Below are 14,337 nucleotides of genomic sequence, written 5' to 3'. Positions count from 1 at the left end.
CAGAAAGACTATTAAAATGTATTTATCTGTAAGAAGAAAATTTAATCCAGAAAGAGGGGTTAGGATTCTAAAAATAAAGAAGTTAACTGATAGTTATTGTGAGTAAACTATAACAAAAAATGATAATGGTGATAATAATAATGACTGATTTGGTGGGGAATGTAACTACTATAGCAAGATAAAATTAAAATAGCATACAATAGGCTAAGTGCAGTGGCTCACGCCTGTAATCCCAGTACTTTGGGAGGCCGAGGCAGGCGGATTACCTGGTCTGCCTGAGGTCAGGAGTTTGAGATCAGCCTGGCCAACATAATGGAACCCTGTCTCTACTAAAAATACAAAAATTAGCTCGGCGTGGTGGCAGGTGCCTGTAATCCCAGCTATTTGGGAGGCTGAGGCAGGAGAATCGCTTCAACCTGGGAAGCGGAGGTTGCAGTGAGCCGAGATTGCCATTGCATTCCAATCTGGACGACAAGAGTGAAACTCTGTCTCAAAAAAAAAAAAAAAAGTATACGATAATAACATGACATTTTGCAGGTACTATAAAAGTGCTCTATTGTACAAATTTATAAAAATTAACTTGAAAAGTTAGATCAAGTGAAAAGGATGAATCACCCTTCAAATAACAGTATTTACTATAAAGCATACATAATGTAGTACTGGCACAGGTAAATAAAAATAGGATAATTGTTAAAAAGCCATTAAACAATTATATGCACATACATATTATCTAGATATATAACTCAGGGACATTAGAAATCAGTAAGGAAAAGGAAAAGCATTATTATATATCAGCTAATGAAGTAAGCAAGTAAATAAATAAGTAAATAAATAAATAAAACTGGCCATACATATGGGAAAAACATAGATTCCTACCTTCCACCATAAATTACTATTTTTAATTGTTATTTTAATATTTTATTTTATCACTTTTTAAGTTATTGGGTACATGTGCAGGATGTGCAGGTTTGTTACATAGGGAAACATGAGCCATGGTGTTTTGCTGCACAGATCACCAACCCATCACCTAGATATAAGCCCAGCACCAATGAGCTGTTCTTCCTGATGCTCCCCCTTTCCCTGCCCACACCCGATAGGCCCCAGTGTATGTTGTTCACCCTGCCCCAACCATGTGTCCATGTGTTCTCATCGTTCAGCTCCCACTTATAAGTGAGAACATGCAGTGTTGGGTTTTCTGATCCTGCATTAATTGGCTGATGATAAAGGCTTTCAGCTCCATTCATGTCCCTGAAAAGGACATGATCTTGTTCCTTTCACTGTAAATTAAAAAAAAAAAAACTTTGGAGACTTATTGATGAAAAGCACAACATTTAAATTGCTTAGAAAGAAAATAAAATATTTATAAACTTAGAAGAGAGAAAAAAATTGATAAAAATGTAAACATAAAACACTGAAAAACTTCAGTCCTTTTAATTTTTATGAAGGCTCTGTATGACAAAACATGAATAAAACTAAGACAAGTCAGAGATTGGAAACAGATATTTTCAAAACCCATAATAAAAGATTAGTGTTCAGTATACATCAAGTACTTCACAAGTCAATAAGAAAAATATAACCCTATTTAAAAATGGGCAAGGGGTATGAACAGAAGGAAGTTCAAATAACCAATAAATGTATGAAAACATCTTAAGTCTCACCAGTAATCAAGAAAATGCATATCAAGACTACAAAGAGTTAACATTATATATTATGTTTCGGAAACATGAATGTCTGATTACACTGTGTTATATAGAATACTGATCTCTTATAAACTGCTAATATATACTACTCATTTAAATTACTAATAATGGCAACTGGAGAACAATTTGTAATGAATAGCATTAAAGCTGGACATATTCTGTGATCCACCAATTACATTTTGAAGGACCTGCTCTAAAGAAACTTGTATGTACTTAAAGAGAGAGCTACAAGAGTGTTTATTGAAAATTATTTTGAAATGAATTTGAGGAGGTAGGGTGGAGATTTTACCTATATTATGAAGAACTTATTTCTTAAAAAATTAATCTGAATCAAATATGACAAAATATTAACATTTATTAAATCTGGATGGTAGGTAAATGTTACATTAGGTTCTTTACATTTCTGATGCCAAGTATGTTATGATTAAACATATGAAAGAAGAGGCACATTATACATTCAACTGTTGAAGAATGAGTTTTGATGATTTTAAGAGGAGGAAAAGATATAGGCTTTGTTCATTTATAATTAGAGTTAGTGGGTTTATTATTTGGAATCTTTTTTTCACACTTATCTATAACTGGGTATTTCTTCAGTGCAGAAATATATCCATCTGCAGCCTGGCCAGTTTGTAGCATTGACTGTGATATACATATAAATTCATAGTGACAATTTTTTCCTATTGTCCATAGTGATAAAACATGCAAAGAGATTTAGCTATTCCTTTGCTTTGCTTTTTAATATACATTAGCACTAATTATTGCACTTTTTCCAGCTAATATTTATTAGTGAGTTTATATCATATAAATACCGAAAATCAGTAATTTTATCCCTGAGCATCATACATTTGTAACAAGGCCATTCTTCACTGAAATTTCTTTCTTTCTTTCTTTCTTTTTTTTTTAATTATACTTAAGTTCTGGGATACACGTGCAGAATGTGCAAGTTTGTTAGATAGGTATACATGTGCCATGGTGGTTTGCTGCACCCATCAACTTGTCATCTACATTAGGTATTTTTCCTAATGCTATCCCTCCCCTAGCCTCCCGCACCCACTGACAGGCCTCAGTGTGATGTTCCCCTCCCTGGGTCCATGTGTTCTCATTGTTCAACTCCCACTTATGAGTGAGAACATGTGGTATTTGGTTTTCTGTTCCTGTGTTACTTTGCTAAGAATGATGGTTTCCACCTTCATCCATGTCCCTGCATGAATTCATCCTTTTTATGGATGTATAGTATTCTATGGTGTATAAAGGACCCCTTCAAGGAGAAAAACAAACCACTGCTCAAGGAAATACGAGAGAACACAAACAAATGGAAAAACATTCCATGGTCATGGACAGGAAGAATCAATATCGTGAAAATGGCCATACTGCCCAAAGTAATTTATAGATTCAATGCTATCCCCATCAAGCTATCATTGACTTTCTTCACAGAATCAGAAAAAAACTACTTTAAATTTCATATAGAATGAAAAAAGAGCCTGTATAGCCGAGAAAATCCCAGCCAAAAAGAACAAAGCTGGAGGCATCACATTACCTGATTTCAAACTATACTGTAAGACTACAGTAACCAAAACAGCATGGTACTGGTACCAAAACAGATATATAGACCAATGGGACAGAACACAGGCCTCAGAAATAACACCACACATCTACAACCTTCTGATCTTTGACAAACCTGACAAAAACAAGCAATGGGGAAAGGATCCCGTATTTAATAAATGGTGTTGGGAAAACTGGCTAGCCATACACAGAAAACTGAAACTGGACCCCTTTCTTACACCTGAGATTTATTTATTGATACATATGTGTCCCCAGCTATATAGGGCTCTTTGAGAAAAAGATTGTACTTTATTCATTTATAGGCCCTTAAGGTTTGACATGTAGTAATACTCAATACATTTTTGTGGAAAAGCATTGTTTACATTTTCAGTCACACAAGTACTAATGAGAATATGTTATGTAGATGAGTCACATGATACATATATACTTAGAGCAAAATATAACTGTTTTAATCTTCCCCTTTCTACTAGTTTGTATAGAAGTAACTAATATCAAGATCTTGGCATTCCTCTGAATTGAAGTTAAATATTATGTACATATTCTTTACCAAAATATTCTACGTACTATATATTCCACCCTTTTGTTTAATAATCAGCTAATCTCTTGGAGAACCCAAGGTATGAGGATCACTTGAGGCCAGGAGTTCAAGACCAGCCTGGGCAATATAGCAAGACCTCATCTCTAGAAAGAGAAATAATTTAAAAATTAGCCAAGCATGATGGTATGTGCCTACTGTCCTACCTACCCTGGAGGCTGAGGGAGGAAGATTACTTGAGCCCAGGAGTTCAAGGCTGCAGTGAGCTATGATCATAACACTGCACTCCAGCCTGGGTGACAGAACAAGGTCTTGTCTCAAAATAGTAATAATAATAATAATAATAATAATTTACTAACATCAGACATTAGCCAAAGGACTATCAAATATACATATCAAATATGCAAACAAACCAATCAAAATCTTTGTACAATTAATTTTTTACATTAACTTACTTATGTCTCAATAGTTATTTTGTTTGGTCTATATTCAAGACTGAAACTACACAGCTTTTCAGGCCACCAGATATTAATTCCTTGGATTGAATTTTGGCTCTGTTTTTAAAAATAATTATCTCTGATATAAATAGATTATTTTTAAACAAAAATCATTCATGTGCTAGGCAGAAAATGTATGATAGTTAATGGCTTGATTTAAACATTGTATTTACCTTGAGAATTCAGAGGAGGCTCACATAGTGTGTGTGTTGAGGCATGAACCCAAAGCTGCTTAAATGGATTAACGTTGCATCTCAAACTCAGCTGCACTGGTAGGTTTCCGTCATAGGAGAGGCTTTAAAAATAAAATTATAAAGGAAAAGGTCTGTCCAGGTACTGATTATATACAGATGGAAAATGTCTGAAAAATTTGTTTTACTTATACAGCAGAGCTGCAAATGTTATTTATCTCAATCAGCAGAGCAATGGTTAGAGACTAGTAGGATTAACTGTAGGAAGCTGCCACCTTTACAGCAGACACATCTGCCCACAGAGAGCCAGGGAAGATGGTTATATAAATATGGCAATGACTTCATTCAGTTGACATTATATCCATCTTTCAAGCAACTTTTGCTTCTGAGAATTTTATGGCCATTCTTCTATTGAGTCTTCCGGTCTTTTTCAGTTTGTGAATTTTTCTATTTTGTCATAGATGCATTTGACAAATATATTTTGAGTATCTACTGTTTACTGAGTATTTGCATAACATGAACATGAGTCCTAACTGCACTGTGTTTTCTACCTCCAACTGCCTATTTAAGAAACAATAGTTATTATTGTCATAAGTTAAATCTTAGCTGGCAGGGCCAATTTATTTTATAAGGATCTTGTTCTATAAAAAAATTTATAAAGCCTCTTGGTCAGGTGTGTGAAAAAAGGTCATTAAAGGTTCAACATAAAGGCAAAACCAGTAAACAAATTGATCAAACATCAAAGATCTCTCCAAGCCTTAGTTTTAGTGATCCATGAAGTTTTAACTCATGAAGAGAGTGCAAAAATTATAGAAAGATATAAAAAATTATAATGTCAGTCCCATCAGAGTAAATTAACATCCTTTGATTCTCTCTATGATATCAGTGGTTTGAAAGTTCAAGGCATTTTGTCTCACCTCTTTATTGTCTGATTCTGTCTAAGGTGTTAAAAACAAAATTTTCTAATCATTAACTTAGGGATGATTGTTTATCCCCGTTCTTTTTATCTACTTTAGTCTTTTAGTTGAATACACTTTTAACTACAACATGGCTTGGAACAACTTGTGTGCAGAAATAATAAATACCTTTACATCACAGCAATATTAGAGTAAGCTATGGTCCTGCTGAGTAGCTCTTTGAAAACTAAGCAGGAGTTACCATGTATATTTATTCGTTGGATTTCTGTGGCACTTTTCCTCCAGAGAGTACAGGGTATAATATGGATAAATTTGCACAGGGGTTGCCTTAGAGTGTCAAAAGGAAATTAAAGGAAAGGAGTGCTTGTAGGAGCATAGAGCAAAAGAAATAGCTAATGGAAAAACCAAACCCTGGTTGGCAGCAAGGCATGTCAAAGGAGGTAGAAGAAGCTGGGCTACCCCAGGGGTACCACTGTTGACTTTTTAGGACACTGAATCATTTCACCACAGCCTATGTATCTGGTGAGCACTCGAGATTTCTGTTCAATATCATTTGAAGACCCACAATAATGATCATAGACTCATAGGGCAGGAAAGGAACTTAAAAAATATCTGCCCAATTCTCTTAATTTACAGATGAGGCACATCGAACCCAGAGAAAACAAATAAATAAATTAGAAGCAAAGTCAGGGTCAGAAACAAGATCATTCATTCCTTGAATAAACGTAGATTAAATGTGTTGTGCTAAGCACTGTTCTAGGCACAGGAGTTACCTTAGTGTGAGTAACATGAACATGGGTTCTGACTACCAATGTCCTGTCTTACATTGTCTTGTTCTACCTCCAATTGCCTATGAGGGTATTCAACATCCTTTACAATATACTTTTGTTGTTGTTGTTGTTGTTGATTCCACAGATGAAACTCTCTTAAGGGATAGACCTCAAGTGACTTTGTTAAGAGAAGGAAGTTCTTTTCCAAGTGTCTGCAAGTGTGTTGACATTCTTTGATTCTTCATTGCTCATAGGGCACTTCTGTCAGATCAGCTGGAAAACATTTACTATATTGAGTCTAGTTTGTGTGCCACTGGAAGGCAGGCTTTCTTTGCCATCATGAGCAGTTTATTTTTGTCCTCTGGTAGGACTGGCAAAGGGCTAAAACCTTATCTCTCATTGGAAGAAACAGTTGTCTCTTAGCATTGACCTTATCTTAAAGGTGCCTCACATAATAGTCTAAACTCTAATAAGATAATGGAAGTAGTTAATGTTAGAATCAAATGTGAAAATTCTTCAAAGGAGCATGATTTAAAAGCTGCCATAAATCTACCTCCCCAAAGGTGATATTTCAGTCATCCACTGAACACTGGATGTCACTACAAGAAAACCTGGGTTTTTTTATTTTTTATTTTTTATTTTTTTTAAAAAGAGTAGTTTGCTCTCTTTAGTTTAACACTCGATTTGAACCCCTGTCCATCCTCCAGTAACTATGTCAAAAAGTCGTCCTGTAATAGAGGCCTCAGTTCTTTTACAGGTACAACTAATGACTTCTAAAACTATGGACCTTCACTCAGGCATTTGGGAGGAGACTTCATCCTGCTCACTTTGCCCTTGGTCCCAGGCCATTCTCTAAAGAAATAAAGTGTTTACCTTGTAAGTTGTGGATAAGGCTGGCTGGTGGGCAGAGAAGTGATATTCTTTGGACCAAATGGAGCTGGGGAGGAGAAAAGAGAAGGATGCTTGTGTTTCCAGTCACCCTAACAGCCCTGATAGTCCTCTTAGTCCTCTTGGAGGATATGAGTGGGATTGGGTTCCAGGGACACCTGTTTGTGCCTGCAGGGGCAGATTCATGGTGGTTCTGCCTCTCCCCTTGCCTGGCAGCTCTCTTCCCCATGCCTGGCAATTCCTGTATTGGCTGATTTACCTGCGAGGCTGTATGTGGATCTGTCTTTATGTGGCCACTGCCGCCAGCACGTACTGTCAAGATAGAGGGAAGCCAAAGCGAGGATTGTAACTGCCCAAGCCTAGAGAGGGAGGTGAGCTGCCTCCGGACTTGACTGCAGCTTCCCTTCCTCCTGACACACATGGAGTTTGGTGGCGACGGTGCCGGTGCCGAAGAACTGCAGACAAATACTTAGCCAACTGGATGCGTGTGAGCTGGCTACAAAGGCAGCGCCTGCCTCACCCGGACCTCCTGCTGGCAGGATGTAAATATACCTGCAGACTGGCCAAACAGGACTGCCTTTTCTCCCCCAACCCCTCCCTCCTCCTACCCTCTCCCTCAGCTAACCAGGATGAGAGGAACTGAGAAAGCAACAGCCTGCAAGTGACAGCTCCAGCCTGATTCTGTTCGTCTCTGAGCCGAGGTGGGAAGTTGATTGTGCGGCAGCTTCGTTGTGAATTCCTTCCATTGGCATCGCTATGTTTGCCTCTATCTGGTATGCTAAGAAGCTGGGTCGCAGGTTCGTGCACAATGCCAGGAAGGCGAAATCAGAGAAGGTATGGAATGAGTGGGGTTGAAAATTACCTTTCCGGTTTGCCAACTGCCTACTCTGGACCGTTGGTCTGAGTACAGACGCAGTCTTTATTTGCTTGGAGTGAGAACCTGCCTCTCACTGTGAATGTGGTCCTTGCCACTATGAAAAGGGGTAACACTTAGAGCCTAGCTTGCTTGGGAGGGGAGCATTAAGGGTTAAGCAAGATCATTGGCTATTCAAAATGCATGGTGAAATCATCAATTGATACAGTGTCTTCACAGAGACTTAAGATTCCTTTAAATTACATAGGATGAAAGCAATTGAGCAGCTGCAATTTATGCTTGTTCAGAGAGCTCTCTAGTAAACTTGTTGCTGTACTGCATTATTTTTATTATTGTGATCTTTGGTTCTGAAGTGGGCGTTATAAATACCTGAGCCTTTCTCTAGTACATGTGTTACAGTGTGTGTCCTAGGAACATATATCTGGGACTCTCAGTAACGTTGACCAGACTCTACAGGGGTGCTTGGTATCTTATCACTAAGCCATCGTTTCAAAAGTGTTCACAATGAGCAAGAATTATATTTATAATCAGGTAGTTGTGGCCATTTAAAGAATAGATTTGCATTTCTTGTATTCAGCATGACCAGTCATTTCCAGAGAATCTCTGTGTAGACTTACCTAATTAGTTATATTTCCCTGAGAAATTAAAATGGCCTGTAAGTCCTAAGGTATATTACATGCTTGGAGATAACAGAAGATGATAGCTTACATCTCTAATTCTCCAGTGCTTTCTGGGGCACTGTCCAAACTGTCATATTTAGGGAATCAATATCCAATGCGATAGGCATTGGGGAAACTTCCAAAGGTAACAAAATCTTGTGAAACAGATTTTTCATATTCCTCTGTGGATATGATCTTCAGCCCAGTATCTTTACTGCTTTATGTAAACTCATGAGATTGACCCAGAGATGGCTCTCCTGGCCTGTGGCACAGTGTTTTCTCTCACCTAGAAAGATGCCTTCACTATAACTTGCTATTCATTCCTTCAGAGTGGAAATGATAAAATGAACAAGAATCCAGTGATGAACCAAGATAAGAATTTTTTTAGCTTTAGAAGAGAAAATATCACTGGGGTTCTGACTTTAGAGCCTCTTAGAATGTCCAGATCTGACAATTTTAGAACGTGACTGACTTGTTATTTAATAACACTTTTGGTGGATGAGGGAGGGGAGGATTGGGCTGGAATTGGTCTCTTCTCCATTCTATATAGCCCAGATAAAAAGATTACAAGCCTAACTATTATGTGTCAACTAGTATCATATATATTGAACAGTTGGCTTTTGAGGTTGTGTTTTGTTTTGACTTTCAAGTAATTTTGCAGGAAAGAGACTTGTAAGTGGGTCTTTTATTGGAACAAATGTTTTAGAAAAGTCCTTTCTTCCTATAAAAATTATAAGTTGTATGGATGAGAGAACTGTCAGAGACCATAAATGGCTCTGACAGCCACTGGGAGATAATGTCTTATGCCAAATTAGTATGCAAAGAAAGTTGAATCTCCCAGAAGCACTTATTTCAAGCCTGGACCCAAATGTAGGAAATAGCAGCTCTATAAAATTCAGTGTATAGAACCTAAAAAGACATTGATACAACAAAGTAATCTGAGCTTCTGCTTCTTAAGAAGCTAGTAAGGGGCTTTCAATCTGTCCCATCCATTTCTGTGATGGCTAATGTTTAAAACAAGCCAGAAGAAACCAAGTTTGATTTTAAGGGTTCAAATTATTTAATTACCTTACTCAGAGAGTAAGATACATTTACATCAGGAAATCTACATTAGAGAACTGAAGGTTTGCTCTCTGAGTGACAAAGACCAAAGGAAATATCAACTCTACTGCCTTTGTGCTAGCAAGAGAGCTAGGAGGAGTTAATTTTGAACATTAGGTCATGATAAGCAACATGAAATAACATCTTGGTATTTTTAATGGAATTTGTATTCACAGAGTTCCTGAAATAAATTAAAAGGTGTGTTGCCTCAAAAAATGTAGGCACTCAGTCGATGCCTGGTGAATGGAAATAGTTCATTTATTTTGTATACCTAATTTTATAACATAGCTTATTTAAAACTATAATTTTAAATTAATTTTTTTCTAAGGGTTCAGTATGTACTTTAGCTGAGAAGACAGTTAACAAATAATACAACAAGCTGAATTAATTTACATAATGTATTCCTATAACATCAGAGATCATATAGTTGCAAAACAGTGGGGCATGTAAAGTGCTACTAACGATATGTTGCCATGGTTTATCAACAAATGGAAGAAGATGTATAAAATAAGATTATTATTGAATTTTGTTTACAAAATGACCAGTATACTTAATTGTGAAAGATCATATTTTAGCATTTGGGGAGATATATCTTTATAATGGACAATGATTGTGATTTTTAGTACCCTCTATAAATTTTGGGCTTTTCTTTCTTTTTTTTTTTTTTTTTCAGTAGGTGACAGTTTATTTCTTCACACTCTAATAAAACAACCTGAACTCACCATAGCCCTTCACTTCTATTTTAACACTGAAAAGTATTTTCCTCAAGGTTGGGGTTAATTGAAAAGCTCTTAATAATCAGGAACATGCAAGACTAAATGCCATCCTAAACACTCAGTGTGACTTATTACTAGTTGTCTTGTCTACTGTTTTGCCTCAGCTAATGTCACTAGAACTCAGTAGCATCACAAAATGACCATCATAATGCTCACAACAATAATAATATTAATGATAGTAATCTCCATACAGCTTATACATTAGCTTCTTTATACATAAAATTTAATCTAATTATCACAACAGCCCTATTAAATAGAAATTATTTTTCCTGAATCCTAGAGAGAAGAGTAGCTAGCCCAAGGTCACAGGATTAGTGGTAAGTCTCAGTGTTGGGATTTGCACCAAGTCAGCCCAAGGTATTCCAAAACTGACTCCTTGTGTCTCTAGTGCTTTCTTCCTTCCACTCATCATTCTTCTAGATCCACTAATCTGTCTTGTCTGAATAAGGTTACTCATCTTTTCTTATCTTGTCCCTCTCTTTTATATTAGAATTTCAAAGTGATAATGTTTACAGAATCAAAGTTACTGATTGTGTAACTCAACCTCTTTATTTCAGATAAGACTATACATAAACTATATTGAATAAACAGTTTTCTTTCATGTTGTTAAAGATTTTACATTCTTTGTCCTCTATCATTGGTTAACTGTAGCAAACTTGTTTTGTCACCTATTATTCTTTTTTTTTTTTTTTTTTTGAGATGCAGTCTCACTGTAGCTCAGACTGGAGTACAGTGGCACAATCACTGCTTAAACTGCAGTCTCAACCTCTCCAGACTCAGGTGATCCTCCCACCACAGCCTTCCGAGTAGCTGGGAACACATGTGTGTGTCAATATGCCCGGCTAATTTTTGTATTTTTTTGTAGAGATGAGGTTTCCCCATGTTCCCCAAAGTGGTCTCGAACTCCTGAGCTCAAGTGATCTGCCCACCTTGGCCTCCCAAAGTGCTGGGATTACAGGCATGAGCCACCATGCTGGGACACCTATTATTCTATTTGAATAGCTTTTAATTGTCATATCATTATAACCTTAACGTTGGCATTTGTACTCATTGCTTATTCCTATAGAATCCAAAAATGTCTTTAATCAAAAAGGACCTAAATGCTTGGCAATTGTACATGTGCTCTCTTTTTGAAAAAAGTCAAAGATGTTAGGTGATTCACATTGACATTTTTCTAAATAAGCTACATAAGAGATTCTTTGTTATTCTTTCATTTAAAAGTTCATTTGTACCAACAAATTCTCTGAATAAAATTATTTTAAAAGTGATAATGTGAAATCCAGATTGCCTGGCTGGGATAGAATACCTCCATTCAAATAATTATTCCTTTCTTCTTTGTTTTGACCCTGTGTAAGTAATTCAGAAGTTAGTATCTTACTTGTATGCCTGTTGTCACGTTTCAACTTAAATCTCTTAATTAGGCAATCTCCAGATTGTCTTACTCTAAAAGGCCAGTTGAAGAATCTTTAAGATAAATCGAAAGTGCAATTTCTGGTTACGTAGTAATATACAAGAGTATTAAAATACCAAAACTTGTGAACCTTCACTTCCCCGTCAGCAATATATTGCTTATTTCATTTGTTTTGTTTTAATTTTTATATTTATCTTTTTAGTGCACATTATGAAAAGTACTTTCATGATGCATTTAGGAAAGACTAGTATCAATATTCATAATCTAACAGACACACCTGTAGTTGAGCTTGGCAGTTTATAACCTATGAGTGATGTAACCGAGCCCACATATCCTGACATTAGGCCATACTCACCTTGGAAAACTTTTTTTGAATTTTTTTGACAGGGCCTCACTCTGTGGCCCAGACTAGAGTACAGTGATGTGATCTCAGCTCACTGAAACCTCTGCCTCTTGGGTTCAAGCAATTCTCGTGTCTCAGCTTCCCGAGTAGCTGGGACTGCAGGCATGTGCCACCACAGCTGACTAATTTTTTGCGTTTTTAGTAGAGATGGGCTTTCACCATGTTGCCCAGGCTGGTCTCGAACTCCTGGACTCAAGCAATCCATCTCAGCCTCCCATAGTGCTGGGATTATAGGTGTGAGCCCCCATGCCTGGCCCACCTTGGAAAACTTTTTAAAAACCAGCACACTAGTTCTACTCTCCCCCTTGTCTAAACCAAACACATTAATTCAACAAAAACTAAAATGAAGGATAAACTAGTAATACATTTGCTGGCAGTAGGACCAAGGAAAGAGAATTATGTCCTGGTGATCTTAGTAGAATATAAAGGGCACCAGGTTTCAGGCAAGGATTTAGAGGGAGGGGATTAAATTAGCCTTGCTCTTTGCTATCCAGCCTGAAGTCAGTCACTTGGTTTCTCTGGCCTCAGTTTTCTCATCTGTCAAATAGAAGTAACATTTATGCTTCAGTAGATCTCCAATGTCCTCAAGATAGTGTTCAAACCATTAATATAATCTACAAAACCCATCATGATATGGCCTCTGCTTTCCTCTCTGTCATCATACCTTGTACCTCTTCTATCAGCACTTTAAATCCAGAATTCTGAACTACTTTCAAATCCCTAAATGGCCCATGCTCTCTCTAGTTTCCAGGATTTTGCTTAATCTGTTTGGCTAACCAGCTAATCACAGCCTGGCTGTATCCATCACTTATTCCACTCTAGCCTTAGGTGACATCACCATCACTAGGAAACTTTTCTTGGCCTCTACAAGCCCAGGATGGATCTATCATCAGCTCCCACAGCAACTTGTGCATTTGTTGTAATTATCTTCATTTTTCTACAATCCTCAGTAGATTTGAAATGAATGATTTCTCAATCTTATTCAACATATTTCTAGGGTCTAAAAGAATGCTTGACACATAGTTGTCTTTCATATGATATTTAATTGATTTGAGGTTGTCATCAATTTTGAGATGTATCATTATTTCATCTATTACTAAAAAAAAGATTGCCAATGAAACCATAACACATCATGAATTGCAAGATGCATCTTGATTTCACAGGTGTTAAAATGTGAAAAATATTTATTCTTAGAATTAATAATATATGACATAATGGTGAAGAATGAATGATTTACTTTGAGGATAAAATGAGTTAATATAAATAAAGTGTTTAAAATATTATACTTGCTATCAGATTATTTTTATTTATCTGGTAATATTAATAATAGTTTTCATACAGAAGTATTATATGGAACACTGAGATATATCATATATTTTGACTTGTGCCAGTCAGACTCAACAAATATTATGTGTCCTATTCTGAATTTAGGAAGGTAAATGATAAAGGAAAAAAATGAAAATTAACGTTATGAAATGAATTAAAAGATATAATCAAACTGGAACCATTTAGATTGCAGGAGAGAAAACTTAAGAAGCCTTCCAGACTCCCACTATATATTTATATGTCTAAACAACAATGGTTAATATTTATTGAATTTGTTCTATGAGCTGAGAACTGTGAATATAAAGACCCAGTGAGATTATTACTACTAGTTTTTAGAGAGAAAACATATCACCAGTAGGTGACTATGATTAGACACCCTGTATGATTCTAGACCTTGATCTCCTCACTGGTAGATAATACTCTGCTTCTGTATGTTTGCATACACTATATATTGTGTGTGTATATATATGTTATGTGTAATACATATTATACTATATTTATAAAATCATGTAGGTTTATGATGAGTTAGATACTAAGTTTATTTTTCCTGTGAAAAATAAATTTTAAAAATCAAATGCAAAATCTGAAGTTTATCTCAGGCATAAGAAGTGTCCTGATATTGAAGATTCACCAGTCCTCAGTGATCATTTTATTTCTATTTTTGCCTCATAGTAGATTGAAGAGTGGTCTGACCTGGAGAGAAGGATGAACAGATTGTCCTCTTAG

The 14,337-nt window shown here is 36.3% G+C and overlaps 1 protein-coding gene across 24 annotated transcripts in view; it reads left to right on the top strand.

Annotated features, from left to right (window-relative positions):
* Positions 1–14,337, top strand: part of DLG2 (discs large MAGUK scaffold protein 2) — a 2,168,441-nt gene that overhangs the window by 1,186,595 nt on the left and 967,509 nt on the right. For 2 of the 24 annotated variants that reach the window (XM_054661593.2, XM_009423844.5), the window contains exon 1: positions 7,812–7,895. The exons of the other annotated variants lie outside the window; for them this stretch is intronic. In XM_054661593.2, the coding sequence (XP_054517568.1) occupies positions 7,818–7,895 (78 nt within the window). In that variant the 5' untranslated portion in view covers positions 7,812–7,817. Of the gene's footprint in view, positions 1–7,811; positions 7,896–14,337 lie in introns of those variants that run through there. 24 annotated transcript variants of the gene reach the window in all.

The sequence above is a fragment of the Pan troglodytes genome, chromosome 9, assembly GCF_028858775.2.
Source record: "Pan troglodytes isolate AG18354 chromosome 9, NHGRI_mPanTro3-v2.0_pri, whole genome shotgun sequence".
In the NCBI taxonomy this organism is placed as follows: domain Eukaryota; kingdom Metazoa; phylum Chordata; class Mammalia; order Primates; family Hominidae; genus Pan; species Pan troglodytes.
Note: the sequence above shows the minus strand (reverse complement) of the source record. Positions and strands in the feature narration are given on the sequence as shown.